The sequence below is a fragment of the Motacilla alba genome, chromosome 1 (genome assembly GCF_015832195.1).
Source record: "Motacilla alba alba isolate MOTALB_02 chromosome 1, Motacilla_alba_V1.0_pri, whole genome shotgun sequence".
Taxonomy (NCBI): domain Eukaryota; kingdom Metazoa; phylum Chordata; class Aves; order Passeriformes; family Motacillidae; genus Motacilla; species Motacilla alba.
Window position 1 is genome coordinate 110,184,098 of NC_052016.1, and position 21,713 is coordinate 110,205,810.

A 21,713-nucleotide genomic window follows, 5' to 3' on the forward strand; every position below is an offset into this window, starting at 1 on the left:
ACAGGTGTGACGTACAGACATGGGTAAGCATTAAAATTAGGATCAGGACAGGTTAATTAGGTAAGTTTGCAACTTATTAATGAACTGGGTGCCATGGCTGATAATGGAAAGTGACAGGTTATTATTAGCAGCAGGTCTCGCTGTGCGTTGATCTGAAGGTTGCTCGTTGCTGACGTTGCAGATGAGCTGCACAAGCCCCTACGTGGAGCCCAAGCACAGCCGCCTGTCGTCCACGGAGACGTCCCAGTCGCAGTCGTCGCACGAGGAGTTCCGCCCGGAGGTGGCCGGCAGCGCCACCGAGTCCCCGGTGCGCAAGACGGCGAGCCAGCGGCGCTCCTGGCAGGACCTCATCGAGACGCCGCTCACGAGCTCGGGACTGCACTACCTGCAGACGCTGCCGCTGGAGGACTCGGTGTTCTCCGAGGTGGCCGTGGTGTCCCCCGAGCACCGGCGGCAGTCGACCTTGCCCACCCAGAAGTGCCACCTGCAAGACCACTACGGCCCCTTCCCTCTGGTGGAGGGTGAGCGGATGCAAGTGCTGAACGGGAACGGGGGAAAGCCCCGAAGTTTCACTCTGCCTCGGGACAGCGGCTTCAACCATTGCTGCCAGAGCCTCTCGGTCGGTGCTGCCGACCACCACGAAGAAGCACAGCAGAAGGAGGTGGAGGAGGAAGAGGAAGAGGAAGGCAAACCAGCAGAAGAAAACCAGGAAGATAAAAGTAAGTATGGGATATTTCTGTGACTTTTCAAGTGTCCTGTTTGTGTAATGTAGAGGTTGGTTTTCCTTTTTCCTATCAAATATCCCCAACAGTCTTTCAACATCCCCTATGTTTTACCAGGTCCCCCTTGTTGCACACCTCTTTGGTCTGCCTGACGTATGAGGCCTAATTAGCAGAGTGCTGCATGACCTCTCACGATCACCAGGCATTTCCCTGTAGGCTGGTCACCAATCCCCTTCTAGTAATCCTTAGCGTAAATGGATTTTGCTTCCGTGCTTTGTTCACATTTACACTTGTACAGTATTCTCCTCCAATGACACACATGTGTTTAAGGGACGTAGTTGGTAAGATTTCCAGCCAGCCCCATCTGAGCTGTAAAAACCTCTTGGTGAATCCTGGAGTGCAGTCGGGCTGTGATTGTTCAGGATCCAGGCAGGCAGGTCACAAGAGATCCCAAAATCTGTAAGAAGTTGAAAAAGAGAAGGTATTTTCCCCAGTTCCTCTCATTGGGATTTTTAAGGAAAGAAATTCAAAAAGCATTTCAAACAAACAAAAAAAAAAAAAATAATAGAGAACAACTGTGACCAGTGAGGCTTAAAAAAAAAATCATAATGCTGAGTAACTGTCAGTTACCTGGCGCATAAACTCCATAGCTATTAGTGCTACTTATCAAACATAATCCAAATAACCAGGAGTTTGGGAAGGTCCCTGCCCCTCCTAAACATGTAAACACATTTTTGTGTCTGTTTCATGCTCTGTCCTTCACTGTCATTTGTGGAGCTTCTCAGCATGTGCTGCTAGCAACGTTGAGTCCATGCCCAGGTTGTAGGGTCAGTTGCTGAAGCCTGCACTCATGATTTGTGGGGTTGCACTGCAATTAAGTTGTCTGAAGAGGCAAAGAAGGCAGGCTAGCCCTTGAAGCTCTCCAAGGGTCTCTGCTATCTGTTCCTTCAAATTCAGCTTTTTCACTGCAGCAAAGAAGTACAATAATGGTTAAGAGAGAGGAAAGGGTAATAAAAGTTTTGTATTACTACCTACCTGAGTTGATTCATTAAAGTTAGCGCCTTTGTTGAGCATTAAAATTCATGGAGATGTTATTTAGTATACTTGGGAGAGATCAAAAGTTTTCCATTGCCCTTATGCTTTAGGCATTACCTTCTAAACATCTCCAATTCTATACTTTCTTCTGGTGCTTTGAGAAAACAGTGGTTTCTTTTATAGAAATTAAATTTGATGTCATTAAAAGTTTAAAAAGGCCCTATTTCAATTGTGTTCATGCATGACACTTCGCAAAAAAACTGATACATTTATTAGGGTAGTATTAGATTCTTACTGACTGTGAAATTAAGCTGTCTAATTATCAGGGTTAAATTTCATCAGCCGTGCAGCACATTTTGTCCTATTTTTACCCTTCAGATTTGGTTTTCAAAAGAGTTTTTACTGATAGAAATATAAAAAAAAAAATTTAAAAGTCCTTACTGAAAATGGAAAGGGTCAAAAAGACTTTCCACTGGCTTTGCTGTGCTGTTTGGGCACTACTTACAGATACCATTGCAAGTTCTAAGGGCTTTTTTAGGTGTTTTAAATCTCAATTTCAATGCCTTTGTGTACCTGGTTGTAGCATTTTATAGCATGCTAATTACTCGTTAGAGGCTAGTGCTTGATTTAATGGACTGGGGCTTTTCTCCATCCTTCTGTACTAATTTCCAGAAAAGGAGAACAAAGGTAATTTTTGAAGTGGTCTCCCTGTATGCATATACTTATATTTTTTATTTGAGTGAGGAGTTTCTTTAGTTGAGGCTTTAACAGGAGATTATTTTTGAAACACTGATGACCAGCTAGACAGGTCAAGTGCTCATGATGAGTTGTTGACCTTGAAATTACAAAACCTGAAGTAAAATACTGTCTTGTCTGTTGAAAAGTTTAAGTGTTGAATTGCTTGTTGCTATGACTGCAATGTTCTATGTTCTGTTTGCAACGCTGACTTTTTCCAGTGCCCTTACCAGTAAAAGGCAGGAGGATTTCCTGCAAGTGGTGTTCCTAAGTGCAAAATCCAGTTTCTGAGTTGAGAGTTTTGCTTACATCTGCTAAGTCACTAACAGGATGGGTGACCTTGTGTGTGCTACCTCACGGCCTCCTTCACTTCCATTACTGTGGGAAAATGAAACATTGCAACTGGCTGGAGAAAGGAAATCCTCTCTCTTTCAGGAATGTTTTAACCTCACGTTGAATGTTCCCTCATGTGGTATCAGAATCGTTTAAATATATTTATTTGCCTTACACATTTGTGAACCTGACACAGTTCTGGGCTCTTGGATGATTATGTGTGTTCTTGTGTGTACTTGTGTGTGTTTTAAAGCTTAATCATTCCTATTGCTTTTTGTGCAAGACAAGAATGCAGCTCCTTTGCTGTTGTCAGATATCATTGCCAGAAGTTTGTTTTCTCAGCTTTCTGTTGTTGCATTCTCACTTTTAGAACCACCTGAATTTAAATTAAATAGTAAAATGCATTAAATAGTAAAATAGTAAAATAGTCCTGTTTCTTCCAACTTCTCTTGCAGAATTGTTTTCAAATAACTGCACCACAAACTAGGAGCTCCACACTTTTTTCAGATGCTGTCCCCAGCAGCTATAATTTAACATATTTCTGTTGACTTTGGACTAAAGTTACACGGATTTACAACAATTAAACATCTTCTCTCAGCCAGTCACCACTTTATCTCTTAAATAGATATTTCAAGACTTTACTGACCCTGCAAATAGTTCTGTGTATCAACTCTTCTATAATGCCTAGATATATATGGCAAATTGAAAATATGGGTGGTCCTTTCCTGTGTTTATCTGTCAGGACCTGTTTAACTTTGTTGTGTGTTCAGGTGCTTATTTTTGTCCTGGTATATCACATCAGCATTGCACTGCTAATCCTTAATGGATTGTTTTATTTCCCAGATGACTTTTGTGTAAATCATTTAGATGTTCCATATTGACACCATCTTGTAATGGTCTCTTGCTTTGTAATCAAAGATGATTCTCCTGTGGGATATTTGAGCTTTTCCATGTGTTTGCTCCAGACTGTGCAGTCAAACCATGTTCAGACCTGCAGCACCAGGCGTGCCCCTTGCTGTGCTATTCAGAGGCAGCCTGAGCACAGAGAGCAGGCTGGAGGCTGTGCCACAGTGTCTGCATGTTTGTGATTCAGCTGTGAAGGAAAAGTTGGGCCTTTTCAGGTTTGTTTTCTGCCAGTGAGAGGCAATAGAAGGAGAGAGCTGCGTATCATGACACTGTCACCCTCTTCCCCTCTGGCTCCACCTCTGTCTGCACTCTGTGTTTTGACAGATTCTGCCACTTAATGCAAAGAACACTTCTAGAGAGACTACTTCCAAGTTTTGTCCCAGGAAAGCTTGTTTCAGTTTTTTCTTTATTTTAAATTACTTTTGGTGGTGGTTCCTTCACTTTCAAAGACTTCTCTGGTTTGTGCATTACTAGGGTTTCAGCATCTAAAAGAAGTACATAACTAGCTCTCTGCAGGGTGTAGCTGGCTGTTGATCCTGTCAACTTAGTTGCAGAAAAACCTGCACCTTTTTTGCATGCTCCCTGAAAAAGTCTTTGGAGAACAGCTGTGGGGGAGTCTCAGGTGCTGTCATCTGCCCAGAGACTGCTGGGGCAGGAGCTCTGCTGCTGGCTCCAGGTGCTGCAGGACTGGCTGGGGTAACACTGGCACACTTTCCAGGGAACTTCCACCTGGGGCCTGCAACAGTGTGCAAGGGAGTTTTCCACTGTATGCTTTTGCATACTTTTGTATGCTGGCTCCATGCAAATTTATTCAGGGAACAAGGACAGGAAAGCACTGATGTCTGTGTTTGAATTTGAAAAGGTATTTGCAGCAGGAAGAAATCACCTAGATTGTCTTCGCAGTGTTAAACCCCATTTCCTTCTGTGTTGTTTCTTGCCTCTTCGTTCTGCAAGTTTTCAGTCCTTTTTCTGCACTCTTAATACTATTGTTCTTCCTGACCTGTGTTTAAGGACTTTTTTGTTGCTACCCCATCATCATAATTTTGGATCATACCTTCTATATAGCATGGACAACTGTAACAAAGTCTTATATAAATTCTAATAAATTACTGGCTACCCCTCTGGGGCAATTAATGGCTGAGAGCCACTGTTTTCTGCACTGGTTTCACGCTCCAGAGTGTTTACAAGATGCTGCAATCTCCCTCATGTGACTTCTATCACCTTTGAAAGATTTCACATTGCTTCTGAAGGCTGGGCAAACTCACAGGTATTCCCTGGCATTTTGCTCCATCACCACAAGCTCTTGTGCAGGTTTGCAACATCTCCTGGCATCCCCTGCTTAGTCCCACACAGTCTTGGGAATGCTGCCTCAGAGGAACACAATAGCCTCATGCTTCAGTCTCTGAAACTTGCCTTTTGACCCTAAACTTCTGAAACTTTGTCAAAGGCCAGAGCAGGAGCTAATGTTGGCATTTTGCAGCTCTGAGAGATGTCCAGTCCCTGTGAAGGGTTTCAGGAAAGCTCAGCTTTATGTCAGGGCTGGTCACTGATGGAGGTATCAAATGACTGTGCTGAGGTACCAAACCTGAGGTTTTCTTCTTTTTTTTCTTCCCCAGTAAAAAACTACAAAGCAGCCAGAGAATAAGGCAAACTGAGCACAATTTCTCCCATGCTGCAACTTCCCAATTGCAGAAGTTAAATTCAAGGTGGCAGTGCTTTCACAAAGTAGGACAGAGGACTTGCTGCCCATGACTAGCAGCAAGTATCACGCACTGTGCCCAAGAGGCTGTATCCATGGGACATCCTCGGCAGCATTTGCTTTCAAGAAGGAGTTAGTGCCAGTAAAAAATATACTCTGAATAAGGTCAGGTATTTCAAATTCTAAAATATAGGTCTAGGGAGACTTCTCTCTTTTTAATGAGGGGGCTGTAATGCATGGTGCAAATGGTATGCCTCAGAAGGATCAATGTTTGCTAATTAAACACTATGTTATGAAATGGTACCCTGTGTACACTCGTAGGCTTTGCTTCTCTGCATTTTAGGTAGAGTGTCTTCACTTTGGCAGGTTTTAGGCAACAGTGAAATGTGGGAGACAGGATGAATAACACATGAAGCCTGGATTGCACACACTGGAGTTGATGAGGATGTGTGGCTGAATTTAATAGGGCAGTTTGCTTTTCTGACAAACTGCCCTATTAAATTCCATTTTAGAGTGGACATCATTAGTGGTGTCCTGGTGTCTGCCCACCTAGTTTTATCCTTACTGAGAAGCATTAAGATACTGTATTTCCCCTCTGGAATTAATGCCCAGGAGGATCATAAATAAGCAGAGCTATGAGAAACTGAGGTAATGTTTCCCAATAGAAATATTCCATTTGAAACTGGTGAATAGCACAAAGTGCAGCACCTTTTGGGACACTGAGGGTGTTGTTCTAACTTACTGCATTCACCATCAGTCCTGTACAACCGAGAGCATTTGCCAAGTTGAAGGTTGACATCCTTCTAGGCAACACAGCCCTTGCATGCTCAGACACTGGAGTAGGTTAATGAAATGTCTACTTTTTCTGAGCTTTGTTTTTTTGATCTGATTTTTCATTCCTAATTCCCATTTGAGCCTTCCTGTGGCACCTGACTGGACATTTGCACTCCTGTGGGCTGAGGACCATCAGCATTTTATGCCTTGTCTACTTGTCCCATATCCTCCAAGGCACTGTTTTTGCTGTTAACTCAGATTGAGTTTACCTAAAAGTGCTGCCTAATTATGTTCAAAAATATGACTACCTTACATAAACAACTTGGAGTAGATATGTTAATTTCTAAGCATGTTCTCTAATTAAAATTTAAAATTTAGTAAATAAAGCTTTTTCAATTCTCATATGCAAAAGCAACTCTACTGCAGAAGTGGGTTTGTATTCTAAACAAAAATGATGGACACAAAACCTCTGTATCCTGATTTTAAATTTCAGTTCAAGGGGAAAAAATTGCCTGCAGTGTTTGAAAGCCAAGTATTGAATCATTTACTGAGTAGCAGTTCAGGAAGCAATATGGGCTGTCAACAAAAATAAGAATAGTTTTAATTTAATGCTTGTTAGTGTTTATACATATAGATGCATTTTGCCCGCAAATATTTTATTGCCACATTTAAAATTTCATTTGATTTCCATTGCCCATGCTGCTAAAAATACAAAGGAGAGATTAATTCCTACTTTTCTTTTGGTTTTAATAGCTTTGAGTGTCATTGCCCATAAAGGTCGTTTGCTTTTGTCTAAAATATATGGATTAAATTGGTTTTTTATATGCAAAAGAAGTTCACAAGAGAATTTCTTACATGGCCGTTCTTCCTCCTTGCTTTTCTTGCTAAGTTTCCTCAGTTCAGTCACTAAGCTGGGGACTCAGTGGAGCTATGCTACTCCCTACCAGAGACCCCTTCAGGCTGGGTGGTGAAACAAGCAGTCTGTACATGAAAGAATATATTTCTGGTGGGGCTTTTTTAGGTTCTGCATTAATTCTCTTGCCAGGTGTTGTGTAACCAGTCTATTTTACATTTAATTTTCCCACTTCATGGTGTCAGCAAGCTCTGTCTCTGCTGCTGCCCTGTCTGGTCTGGCTGCAGAGATGCTCTCCTTGGGAAAGGTCACTCATAAATGGTAAAACACTTCACAAGCAACAGAGGGAAGACAGTCCAAGTCCTCTAGGGCTCTCTGTTTACCCCGCTGCTGTTGCATCCCAGTTTGTTGGCCTGAAAAGTTTTGGTAATAATATTAAAAATGCCTTTTTTTGTGCTTGCTGCTTCTACTCTCTCAATTCTTAATGTGCTTTCAATTCTGAAGCTATACTCAGATTTCCTAAGTGAAGATATGTAGATTTTTTGAAATTATTTTGTGGATGAAAAGGAAAATCCAACTTTATTTTTTCATTAACCCATAATTTTCCATTGAAAAGAGGATTTTCCTGTCCTAACATTTAAACTTACACTCCTTTTCGTTTCAAACATGAAAAGCATGCATTTTTAAAATCATTTGTATAAAACTTCTCACTGAAACCTACTCAAAATTGTTATAAAGACATTCTTAGATTTGACTATTGCAATTTAATTGCAATTTTTCCATGACAAAGCCATTTCTCACTGGGATTTTTAGAACTAGGATAGTTCTTCTTTGAGATATAGCAGGGATTTGGCCTAATCTGAAGGTTTCCAAATGCAAAGGAAACAGAAATCTACAATAAAAAAAAAGTTAGCTACCTATCATTTACATGAAGATGTTATTTTGAAATGTATAATTTTAAATTTTCAAAGCTGAAAAAAGATGAAACCCTTTCTAAAATCAATGGCAATTAAGTCAGAAGATGATGGCATAGTACCAGTAGGACTAGTGGAACAGAGGAGTACTAAATCTTTTCAGAATGAGTTCATTACATCTCCAGGTGGTACCATCTGTTGTGTGTGGCTCTCATGTTCTTTCAAGGCAATCATTAAAACAAGGATGAACTCGAGTCAGTCGTGCTCGGAAGGACATGGGAGGGATATAGCTTTATTGAACTACTACCGTGCTGAATGTCTGCAGGGTCACCATGTAAACATGCATTCTTGTTTAATTAATGTTCATCATGGGAAGCAGGATAGGCTATTAAAGACTTCAGTGCAAACAGTCAGCATCCTGCCAAATTTTTTTTTTTTGCTGGACAGAAGACTCTAGAAAAGCCACATTTGTTACAAAGCAGTTGAGTTTAAGCTATTTTTTAAAAAGAAGTCCTCAGAAATTGGGTTTAAGATGAATATTTTCATGGAGGTCTATGCAATCCATGTTGTAGGACAATTTTTTGTGAATTGTGAATTTTTGTGAATTCTATCATGCTAGCCTGGCCTTCTGGCTGCCTTTCCTTGCAGTCACTAGCTGCAGATCTTGTGTCTAACCTGCCAGCCTATGCAACTTGGATACCCCTGGACAGCTAAAATGGCACTAGATGCTCATTATTTGGCCTCTTAATCTCCTTACTGGTTTCCTAAAGCTTTGCAGTGCAGGAGGGCAGGGTATGTAAGTTAAAATCTTGGTCCCTGCAAAGACCCTGGCAAAGCTGTAAGCGTGATGTGCGTGTCTCAGAGTCAGGGAGCTGGAAATTATTTGGAATATTATCCATTGTAGCTCTGCCATCTAGATCTGGAGCTGCCATACCTTCCAAATCTTAAACACCCCTGGTGGTGGGCATTCTTCATCCCCTTCAGCTTTTCCTCTTTGCTGTTTTGGGAAGGAATCATTTTGTTTTTTCTTGCTAATGGATATTGAATTGATCCCTCTGCAATTGAAGCCCAGCATTTCCATTCCCTTATGGCGCAGAAAACAGACTGCTCCATTACAGCAGCCTTTCTTTAAAGCTGAAAGGTTGTTGTGAAGGTTGGTTTAGTTTTTCCCATACTTAGTGTGTGCTAGGCCTCTGGCTGCTCTTGCTGAGCTTCCCTGGGTTTTCCCATCCCTTCTGCCATGGCAGTGGCCAAGCTGGGTGGTGCACATCTGGTTGAGACCAGGGAGCTTGCTCTGCCCTGGCTGTTTTATGCTCTGCACAGTGATAAGCATCTGTTTGGCAACCATACTGTACTTTATATTTCACTTGGGGCTGTACAGTGTCCCAGATGGTTTTCTGCTTAATGCTTGTTTTTCTAATTGTAGTTGTTCTGATTTTTTTTCTTGGCCTCTTACCTATCCGCATTAAGTAGCTCATGTTAATAAAAGCCTCAGCTGAATTAAAATGTCAAATTAATTGGGCTAAAACCAACCAACAAATATATATGACATTTTGTAAAACCAACAGCCCAACTAGGTAAAAAAAAAAACAAAACAAAAACTTGGTGTTTGCCAGGCTCTGTGTCTGTTAGCACAGCATTTACCATATTGTTATATAAAACTTGGCAAGGGATTTCATCCCTCCAGATCATTCCAGCTCTGAGACTGTCCTCCAGCAGTCTAGATGATGTTTCCTCACACTCTGGTGCCTGTGGATTTTAATAAGTTTGTTTCTCTTGCGCTGCTCAGGCTATTGGTGCCATCTGGGACTGTCTCTGGATGCAGAGCAGCCCCAGGGGAACCCCACATAGTGCAGCCCCTCCCTTTAACAGTGAGCCTCTGGTGTCTCCTCCATCTGGGCTTGGCTTTGCTATCAGAGGACGTCTTGGGATGGGAAGGTTTAGGTATTAGGTGGCTAATATTGTTTACTTTTGAGATCTAAACTTCTAGAAGGAAAGTACAGTTCCCTGTGTCACAGACGATCTGCATCTAAGCAGCCAAGGAAGAGGTTACCTGGAGATGAGGGGGGAGCAGAAGGCTCCTTCTTTTGTCACTTGGGATTCCACCCATCCCTCGAAAGTGTTTAATGCTCAGAGTTTACAGTAGCCGTGTGTGTTTCATTTGTAAGATCTTCTGTTTAGAATTAATTCAGAATTTCTAGTTCTTTTGAAACAAATGTGATAATACAGTATTAACAAACAAAGAAACAAAAGCTCTGTAATCAGGCAGTTTTGCAGTTCTCATTCATCATTATTAAAATAGGTTCCTACCTTTATTTTTAAAACACATAACTATGCGTTTTAAACAAGAAAATAAATATTTTTTGTCTCCTTTTGTGCCTCAAATTTGCAAATTTTGAAATCTCTTGGATTGTTAACAGTCCAGCATCCTTGTACTAGTGTGGTGCTATCAGATACCATGATTTTATGAACAGAGCATGAAAAAAGTGCAGTGCAGGATCTTACTGTATTTACATGAAGAAAATTACTGCATTTTAAGCAGGAGTTTTGCTTTCTGGCTTCACTTTTTGAGTACTGCTGGCACAAAATAATACCAGCTAATTATCTCTTCTCTTCTGGATTCCAGAGGGATAAACTCCAGGCTTTTGGAATATAAAATATCACCACTGATTTCTTTAAAAGTATTTGAGTCGTTATCACCATCAGAGAGAGGGGTGAGAGGCTGCCAAAAAACTTTAATTTAAACCATCTTTCAACCAGTTTTTGAAACGTTCATTTAATCATGAGATGATTTACAGGCCTCAAGGAGGAAGCAAAATTAAAGAAGCCTCACTTAGGAGATTTCTCATGGTTTTAAATTCAGGGGTGGACAGAGATCAGGCAGTGGCAAGGGCAGGAAGTTTACTCCCATCTCTTTACCCAGCACTGCTAATGAGAGTAAGTAAGAAAACTCAACTGGGGATCCTTGTGCTTTTAGTTGCAGGTTGAAAGGAGCTCAGATTTCGAGTGAGGAGGGAGTGCTTGGGGAGGCTCCAGGAACAGCTCCTGGCATTGTACCCAGGGGCTTGGCAATGCCAGAATCCTCTGTTGGAGGGGTTTCCTACATGTGCAAAGTGGTCTTTATGGAATACTTGAGAGGTGGTGAATATGAGACAAAATTAGAGAGTGTTTTCCTGTAGTAAAAGTCGTAAAATCTGGTTTAGAATTCATACAACAGTATTTCAATAGCTTCTACGCTTGCCATTAAAGTGAGGTTGTTTTTTTTTTTTGCAATACTAATGTGCACACTTGAAAGCAAATCTAAAAATCATACTAAATCTAGAAAAGGCTTGAAGCTGATTATTCTGAGAGTTCTTACTTCTTTCCTCCCTGCTAGAATGTGCCCTGCCATTTATTTTAAACTTCTAATTAAAAAAAAACCAAATTATTCTCAAGATACTTTCTTCTTTTTTAAGCTAAGTACATGTGTATAACTTTACAGCAAAACATTTCTATTTCTAACTTTATTGTAATGCCTTTAAAGACAATTGGAGTTGCTGGTTTCTGTTTCTGTAGAAGACAGAAGAGAGAATTTTTATTTATTTACTTCTGGCTGTGTAAAGAGCCTGGGGAAAATTCCATTTAAATTTTACACTCCAAACTAAAACTATCCAAGACCGAATTACTATTTTTTTTACATTGTTCTGCTTACCTTCTGCAGTGTCACTGTATGATCTAGGTATTTAATGTCCTGTTTCTTAATGTATCCTCAACAGTTTCATGTGATTATTTTAGGGACTAGAAATACTTATTAATGAACTAGACTAATTTAACCATACCAAAATTTTTTTATACCAAAACACTGAAAATTTAACAGGGTTTATGAAATGGTGAGACTGTGGAATAAAAATAAAATTAATAAAAAAGACCCCACAAACACAAATGCACTTTAGACACTACTGAATTATGGATTAATAAATCAATAGTTTCCAAGTTCTCTGCTCACTTTGTGTTTTAACCTTGAGTTCACAAATTCTGCCAGCAGAACACATCTCATAGTGGCCATAATGAATCTTATAGTATAAACAGGTTATCCTTGTATCTGTGCAAGTTGTAAGAAGTTGAGAAAATTCATGTTATGAAAGCCCTGCACAATTTGTAAAATATCTGTAAAATGTCTTCGTAGTAAAAGAACAGGAAAAAAAGATGCATGTTAGCTTTCCTGGGAATGTTTGTTTAATACTTGTTTACTCATGGCTGAAATTTTTGGTACAATTATTTCTGAACTATTGTTAGAAGGTGGAAGGAAGTGTGAGTGTTTTCAGAAAGTTAAAAAACTGTTGCCTTGAGTACTCACAGTTTGGAAATGGCTTTTACAGTTAATGCAACTCAGAACTATGTCAGCCATCTTCTTCTTGGCCTGGCCCATCCCAAAAGACAATTTTCCTAAGCTTGTGTATGTTGTGGCTAAACAAGACTGTGGGATTTGTAGGAGAGTATAAAAGCCACTTGAAGTAACACTTCAGTTTTGAGAACAGAACTTGGATCTTTATGGATTTCATTATTCCTGAAATTTAGTGGAGGTTGAATGTGGAAGGATGAGGGTGTGGGTGGATGGCCATGAGCAGCCAGTACCCATGGCACCTCTAGTTTCTACTTGGAGGAAAACAGGTATGGAGGGGCGAGATTTTATGTTCTACACGGATTTGCTTTGCTGCCAAGGCTGTCAGAAGGGTGTGTGAATTTTTCAGTACTGCTGCTCCTTGGAATGATGGGGAGTAGGAGGTTGCTGAGAGTAACCCAATGAACAAAGGAAAGCACACACCCCCAAGGTGGTGGAGGCTTAACTTACCCCTTTTCTTGAAAAAGAAAAGAAACAGTTTGTGCAGTCTGATCTGCAGTACTTGGGAACTGGAAACATCAAGGTAGCTGGAGAGGAGATTGCAAAATTGAGTGGGGTAAGATGGAAGCAAAAAGTAGAAGAATAGAAATAGGGCATAAATCTGTAATGGTTACAGGATAAGCTATGGAACGAGTTTAATTAAGTTGTGATCGGTTTTTGAAATGAAAATCCCATCAGCCTCTAATTCTCCATGCCACAAATAAGGATGGTGGTGTTATAAATCTTTCTCCAGTTAGAAAAACTGTTTTAGAAGTATTTTGTTTCTACAGTGTCACATTTCTCTTACAGCATAACCTACTGTAAATGCACCTTGCTGCTTTGGCCTTTATTTCAAAGATTTATGCAGTTTAACATTTTGAGCCACAGTGATCCATGTGGATGGATTTCATGCTGGGGCCATTGATCATGCCAGGGCATTGAAATACTTCTCAGTGCAAGTTGTCTTCCAAGGAGGAGACTCTGGCATAACCTCGTTATTAAGTTGAAAACTCTGTAATATTAATATTCATAATTAGTTGGGGCAACAGTTATTTTTGGCCCCTTAGCTCTTATCTTCTGAAAGTACTAGCTGAGACTTTTTCTTTGGATGACTCTCTCAGTTGTACTGTATGCAAATACAGTAAATTTTTTAAAAGACAAATTCATGAGGCTGTTTCTTTATTTTTTTCCTCGTATGTTTTGCATTTCTCTAGTCTGGTGTTGCTCATCTTTAGCAGTGTTATTAATGACCAAAAGTACACTGACAAATCTTCCATCTCTGGTCCTCCTTGGTTTTACTAACTTTGGTTTCCTCCTTCCAAGGCCGATGGTTGTGGTAGTTCCAGGTTGAGTAGGGGAGGTTGTTCTCTGCACTTAGACTTCTAACTGTGGATTTCCAGTTCTGAAATCCCCCCAAGGTTTCTGCACACACCTTGTAAGGGGTTGTTTTAAACCTCTTCAGCTTGAGCTGAGTGTGCTCTTGCTGTATTTTATAGTTCACAAAGAAGTGTGTAAATCATGGTCACCAGCATTTTTTTCATCACCAGCTGTTCTGTTACCAGATATGTAACCAGAACAGATCGCTTCTTGCCTGTTCCTACCTTCTCTTTTTCATAGAAAACCTAAATATTTTTATTTTTTCACAGAGGTGTTGAATAGATCTGTCATATAATACGCACCAAACTTTTTGGTTACTCTGTAACTCTTTGGAGTAGCCCATTGCACTGATGGCAAGTCCTGGCATTATAGAAGAAAATTATTGCATTTACTGACACTAGATACACAACTTTTTTAAGAGGGATGTCTACATTCTTCTGGAAAAAAATTCCTTGCAAAATTAAAAATTCACAGAGCCTGTTATTTTTACTGGTTAATCTTGCAGTCTAACATTTCCATTCTGCACAGCAGATGTGAGCTTAGCAAAAATTGTTCAAAACATTGATTTGTCTAGTTCTGTATCAGATATCAGACTCTGAGTTAGTTGAGTTTTAAAAAGTCACCTGCAAAAACAAGTGATTGTACCAAAGAGAGGTGAGCCCCATATCCCAGCTAACTCAGCCTGCCTTGAACCATGCCTAAAAACATATTTCTAGGGAGAATTAAGGGCATCTTGCTTGTAACCCTTGATGGATCATTCTTCCACACAATAGTTTTACGGGTTTTGAATTCAGGTGTACTTTGAGCTCTGTTATGTGGCAATAAGGAGTTGCCCATTTTAACTCCAGGCCAGAGAGACAAGCATCTCTTCTAGCTAGTTTTAAACCTAGCACACAAACTTTCTGATGTTTCTGTTACTCTAAGAGGCCTTTTTTCTGCATTTATGTCCTTAGAATTATACAGGCTTCTGTTCCATCCCCCCTGTTTATAGGGGAGAAGTCTTGATTAGCCCTAGACCATGCATTCCTTGCAGGAAAATCCTTTTGCACAACAATAATCCTGTCAGCCCTTCTCTGCCTTTTTCATTACTGCTTTTTGAGGTGAGATGTCACAAATTAGTCTTTTTTTTGTTTGTTTCTGCTTTATCTACACGACTCCCTGTATTTATATGTAGGTATAAGCCAAACCTCCCTAGTTCTCTGTTTTTTGTAGAAGCTGATTTGACATTTTCAATGAGTGCAATCCAAGAAGAGAACTAAAGGGAGCTGTTTGGTATAAGATGTTTCTGCCTGATAGGGAAAAAAGAAAAAGGTTCGGTTTTGATGTTGGTAATGCATGAAAAAAGATGTAATGCATGAAAAAAGATGTAATGCTTATTCATGTACAAGCCTGCAGAGGAGAAGAAAGTAAAAAAGACAATGTAGCTCCTGAAGAAAATAGCAGAGGACAATAGCTAACTGAGTAGCTTGAGAAATGCATAGGAGGGAGGTTGCTGTTAGCAGTAAGAACAGAGCTCAGCTAATGATAGTCAGTGCTTTTCAGGCTGTAGAGATGATATTTTCTTTGTTTAGTTGTGATGTTTTGGTGAAAAGCACTTAAGCAAAGGAAAGCCAGAGTGCATAGCAAATTGCTGGGAATACATCCCTGCAGAACAGCTCTGGGTCTTGGTACAGCTTGTCCAGGGGAACCTTGCTCAGGCATGTGACTGGTGTGGACAGCAGAAACCCCTCCTTAGAAGCATCCTTTGGCTTACCATGCCTGAGGGAAGGGCACTCTTACCTGCCATTTTCAAAAGGTGGCTGTTTTTACTGGTAACCCTTTCCCCAGCATCTCAGGGTGTTTTGGTCTGTTTGGATTCCCTTGCATGCAACAGTCACCAGTTGTGGTGACAGTAAGGGATTTTCTCCTCAAGTCTCTCAATGCCCTTTCTGCTGCTGCTGGCAGGACCAAGGGCTGAGCACACAGCTGCTCTGGGCACTGGCACATTACCCAGATCAAGAGGTTTCTTGTAAAACTAGTTACATTTCAAATGTGTCCCCACTTCCCAGCAGATTGCTACAGCAATGATAGGATCAGGTATCAGTGGTGGGTTGCAGTAGGTGCTCCCTCCCACCCAGCACCTGCCTTTCTCCTACTGCTCTTGCTTGCCTCAGCTTGATCAGCCACCATCTCACACCAGCCTTTCCCCTGTGCCCAGCTGCTCCCAGAGCAGGGGCAGCCCTTTGGGGAACAGCTGCCCTCACTTTAATAAGACTTCTCTTTCCCTGGATATTGTTAACTTGGAGTAAACTAAAAGTATTTTTCCCTTGTTGTGATCAAAAGACCTGGATGAGGTAGCAGAAGCTAGCAAGTAGTCGTGCACGTTCTGAGATGATGGCACTCTCATTTCCAGTTGAAAGCTGCAGAGATCCTGTTTTCATTCTCCTGAAAAAGAACACCACTTGTAACAACTCAAAAGGCTTTGAGAAGGGCCCATCTCCGACACAACTCTGGTGGTTTCTGCCAGTAGAGGAGCTCGGTGTACCTTAGGAATGGTGAGATTGGTACCTGGTGGACCGTGTGCACTGCTCCATCACTCCAGGGAGACAGCAGGTCTCCCCCAGGCTCTGCCCTTCCACACTGGGAAGGGGTCAGGCAGGCAGAAGAGAACTGGGGCCTGAATCACTTACTGGTGCTGTAATATGTTCAGGGCAGGATTAATTTTTTCTGTGGAACAGTGCCATCATACAGAAGTATGGCAGCTACACCTCACCCAACAGTGTGTGACGGGCAGTTTTGGAGATGCTTGGGGATGAATTAGGAAGGAAGAGTCTAAAGGGAAGCAATTTTCATACCGGTGTCTTTGTACCTTTTTGCAAAGATCATTGAGGGTAAAACCTCCTGAGTTGGTGGAAGAATTGGTGGAAGAGTAGGAATTGATGGGAATGTAGATGTACCTCCTTACTGGTTATCACCAGTTCACCAAGAACTTTATCAGGATCTTTCCTTGAACACCAATGGGTGCACCATGTCCTCTCACCAAGAGGGTCTGTGGTGGGTGAAATACAGCCTTTCTGTATTTCAGAAAAGGCTGGGAAGGAGGGCTGAGGACTCCTGCATGGCTGGGCATCACAGTGTCGTGAAACCCTGGCATGGCATCCTTCAGCTTTGTCTAGGTTCCTGGCCAGTCTGAAAAATCCCTTTTGCCATCCATTTTCATGAATGGCAGCCTAATGGTTTTCAGAAAGAGTATTAAACCAGGAGCTTCAACACATAAGGTGATATGACAAAATACTCCCTTGATTAGTTTGCTGGTTTTTCCCCTCCTAAAGGGCATACAGAAATACCATCTCAGCAGGCTTTCAGGATATATCCATGCTATATCTCATGCAGTCTAGAATGTTCAGGGATTTGAAATCATTTAAAATTTGCTATTTATTGCTATCTTTCAAGTTAAAATACAGTCAGGAGCTTCTGACGTTTTCAGCATTTGACTCCTCTAACAGGAATCCTTATTGTAATGAAATCCCTGTGCAACCCTGATTTTCTCTTATTATACTAGTGATAGCATTGTTTGGAATATGAAAGGCTTAAGATACACTTTTTTTTTTAAAAATTGGATCCCCTCTGAAAACAGCTCTTACACATTAAAAATATGCAAGCAATTCTTAACAATGTTTGGCTTGTCAGAAGAGTACCTTGCATAAAACCTTTCAGTGCAAGCTTTTTATATAGAGACAATTATTCTCATAAAAAATAATTTAAATTTACCAGATGAAAGTACAAGCCTTCCACATCCAACAGGTGCGAAACATTTCATCAGTAATTCTTCGTTTTATACTCTCAAATAGGTAAGGAATTTCCTCCAGGAAAGCAAGGAGGCCATTTCTGTGTTGGTCTGATGGGCTTTCAAGACACCATAGGTAGCTGAGAAAGTAGCTCAGTCATTGGTTTAGGAAAACAAAGCTGATTCCTGTCTTATTTTTATGGGAACCAAACTAATTAAAAGCAAGACTTCTAAAAGCAGTTTATATGCTAATTTTATGCAGTATATTTCAGGTTGTTGATAGGAGGGAGGGCTTCAGGTCTGATAGCATTTTTGTTGCTAAATATGGTCCTCCTCAAACCTGAAAGACACCTGACTGAGTCAAAAATAGAGTTGGAGCAGAACGATAATACTTGCCTGGGAACAGTCAAGGCAAGTTGGATTGACAGATGAAACACGTGCTGGAACATGAGGAGAGGAGAAGGGAATACCTTTGTTAAACACAGCACAACCAGCCAGGAGTGGTGCCAACATTTCACTTGCTGGCCTTGCCAGAACAGTAATAGTGGAGTCCATGTTTTGTGTGTGTGCCCCTCCAGTGAGCTCCAAATTAAATTACAGTATCTCAACCTGATCAATGTTGGTATAGAAATAATGATAATCTGCTCCCCCAGTTTTCCCCAAGTAGATTTTGACACCATTCCCGTTGGAGGTTTCAGCAAAAGCTGCTGAAAAACCTCAGCTGAATGCGGCACAAAGAAGACAACACTTTTTTTCTCAATCTGTTTGTTTACTTTAACCACATGGCATGCTATCAGTAACTTGCAGTGTTCAGGTGATCTGTGCCTCTTTCATTGACCCAGTCAGAGAAGGGGTCCCAGGCCAGCATGGCAGGTTGCTCCAGCTGTCAGCAGCTGTGGCAGGGGTAGCATCTTCATGCCCTGCCCTAGGATGTAGCCTGGCAGTGGGAACATGGCAGTCTGGCTGGGTGTTACTTAGTCACACCAGGGATTTTGTCAGTGTATTGATGTTTTTGCTATCAGTATGGAAAGTACCACCAGAAAAAGCAATCATGTTCCTTGATAAAATAATTGTTATCTGGTAAAGTCTTCTCTGACCAAAGGGGCTTCTGCTCATTGAAGTTAAAAATTTATTTTTTTAAATTTAAATTTGTTATGCTGTAATTAATTCAGTAAGTTTCTGTCTGCTTTTAAATGCCTGAGCAAGTTAATGTAAAAAAGTTTCCAGAAATACACTTCTTGAAAAAGCAATTAATAAAGTAATACACAGAATAATTTGTCACAATAAGACCAATTCTGCTTAAATACTCCTTATTAAAAAAATCGTTAATAACAATCCAAAAAATTAGTACATTGCTTTTTTTTCAGGGTTGATGTCCAAAGCACTAGTTGGGAAACAGAGCTCCCATCTTTGTGTTGTACTTAAACTCTTTCATGGGGTGATAGACTGGAACTACAGTTCCTGCTTGGAACTGGAATCTGGAAACAAACCTGGCTTTTCAAGCATTTCTCAGAAGAAAAAAATGCAGGAGGTTTGGTAGATTAAATTGAGTTTTATATGCCATTGCAGTCATAGCCTGGCTGATTTTAGCTTACAATAGTACTAAGAATTGTATTGAAAGGAATCTCACCATTGGATAAATGCCTCCTGTGCTTGTCTCTGGGATGTAACAGACTTCTCCTGGGTGAGGCTTGTCCCATAGGCTTATGTAACTCAGGTGTCTGTGTAATCCAGCAATTAGAGTGCCAATATGCAGAAATTTTAATATCATTATCAGAAATCATAAACTGCCCAGTGGGATGCTAAAGTTGTGATTACATCCTATGCCTTCTAAATCTATATAAAACTATGAGAAGTTCAGCCAGCTGCTCTTTCTTTTTTTTTCCTGAGAAGGGTTATCCAACTGTGTCTCACTGGTTATGTCTCAAATCAGAGGGCTTCCTTTTCTGGGAGCAGCTCTTTGTATTGCTTTGCAGTGGTTACAAAATTAACTACTCTGGAAAAATAACCTATTTTTCTGACACGACACTCAAACTGCTCCATCTTGAAGCTGTGAACTGTCACTCCAGTAAGACCCTGGAGGAGAGAGTTTTGCAGATATTAGAGAGACATCTGAACAGCATAAGAATAACCATGAGATATATCTAATATGGAGAGACAAAATAGGGGCAGAATTAGGAATAATATAATACACTATAATAATCTAGTAAGAGTTAGTAATTTGGCAATTTAATGTGCCACATTTTAGTTTATTTAGTTCTTTAGTACTGGGTAGACAGAGGGTTATTTAGCAGTAGCTGTAGTGCATGAAGTGGCATAGGAGAGCTGGGTTACATTTGCAATTTAGAAATACTGTGCTAAGTGGGAGGAAAAATGCCTGCCGATCAGAGCCCTGTAATTTCCACTGCCTTGTTCTCATGGGACCGGTGCAGCACCTGCAGAGGAGCAGGCACTGGAGGTTGTACGTGGGCTGACACCACCATCTGTCCTCCCTGTGCCTGTTCCTCACCGTGGTGCTTTCTCACAGAGCATTTGTGCTCTTGGCGATCCTCAGTGAGGACATGGGGGACACTAAAGTACATATTGTGGTGTTGGGAAAGCTGAAACTTGCTATTTGCAGACAGCATACTCCTGTATTAGAATTGTTTGATTTAGTGCCCTTTACTGCAGTCTCCAGAGGAGTGCTGAGTGACTCCTGCTATTGCTTCCATACCTAACTGGATTCCCACAGGATAATGTGCGGAGGCGCCGCTTTAAAGCACAGTGCTGGGGATCTGCACCAGATGTGTCCCCAAATCCCTCCTTCCTCAGGCAGTCTCACTGCCAGGCTCTGCCAGCTCCTTTTCATCTCTGCGTGGCATCTGTCTGACACCTGGAGGTGGTGGGAGCTTCCCACCATTGAGCAGCAGGCAGTTTGCAGATCTGCCAGCCTTCTTCCCCAGCACGCTGCGTCAAAGAGCCTTGAGCCATTTCCCTAGCAAGGAGGAAGATGTGTCCACCAGTGGACTTCCAGCAGAAGCAGCCAGGTCACAGTTTGTTGCCCATGGGGAAGGTTTTCTCTTCCCTGCTGTTCTTTACATTCATTCTTGTTGGGAGCCTGATCACTCATGCAAAGGATTTACCTTTAGGGAAAAATGCATAACTAGATGTGCTTCATTATTGGACTAGATAGTAGCTAAGGGCTTCCAGTCAAAGTTCTTCTCTCCTGAATATGTCGACAGATGTAGAAATAGGTACACAAAATAGGATAAAAACTAAGGAAAGGGTAGATCTTCAAAAGGCAGGTACAGGTTTACTGATGGTCACTGTAGATGGGAAGTCTGAAATTTTCTAAAACTTCATTATGAACTTAAAAAGTAAGTTAATTAACCTGATATTAGTCAACCTAACCTTTCTTTGAAAAGAGAAGTTGTCATAAAAATACCATTTAATAACCAGGTATCTTGTAGTCTGTTTAGGCAAAATATATAATGTGAAGATTGATAAGAAAGTGTACTCTTAAGTGGCAGTGGTAAAGTCTTGTGGTGCTTTTTACTATGAAAAAACACATCCAAGTAAAAACCCTAACTTCATACCTTCTCATTAGTGACTGCTGGTGTTCCTTAAACATTTATTTATAGATCAGTCTCAAAGAGAGAGAGTTGTATCACCTTCTGTGCCCCTTTCCTTACATAGGACTTCCTGTGCGAGAGCCATTTTGAGACCTTGATTGTGACTCTCAAGTATTTCTCTCATGAGAACTTTGTGCTTCCCTTTGCTTCCATTTTTATTGGCTTTTGACACTTGGCCTGGAAAGGCATGAAGAGCATCCCCTTGCTCCTGCTTGGTGGGTTGATCCCAGCCCAGGTGCATTCTGTCTCACCACTTTAGATGGGTAAAGTGCCTCCTACTGCTGCAGGTTTGCTCAGATACAAAATTCCTCACATCCTACATGACCACGTCAGCTGAATAAATAGGCAGAGATTTACAGCAGACAGTTTTGTGTCTGTAACCACTCTGGGGAAGTCATTTGCCATAAAACTCATAATGCAGTCATGATTTGGTTGATAAATGCAGTAAGTTCACTTCACTGTATTGACAGGGTCACATTCATTTTTGTATGTGAATGGCAGTTGGTTTATTTTTCAAAATGTTTGCAAGTCTCATGAGTTTCATAAGTTGTAGTGTCAATAAGTATCCGTCCAAAAGCACGTTACTCGTTCTTTGTTATTTGTATTTGTTCTCCTTTAAAACAAGTTC

The 21,713-nt window shown here is 40.9% G+C and overlaps 1 protein-coding gene across 5 annotated transcripts in view; it reads left to right on the plus strand.

Moving 5' to 3' along the window:
• CNKSR2 (connector enhancer of kinase suppressor of Ras 2) overlaps positions 1 to 21,713 on the plus strand; it is a 206,790-nt gene that overhangs the window by 167,107 nt on the left and 17,970 nt on the right. For all 5 annotated transcript variants that reach the window (XM_038148923.1, XM_038148914.1, XM_038148931.1 and 2 more), the window contains one exon: positions 182 to 719. In XM_038148923.1, coding sequence (XP_038004851.1) covers positions 182 to 719 — 538 coding nt within the window. The remainder of the gene's footprint in view (positions 1 to 181; positions 720 to 21,713) is intronic.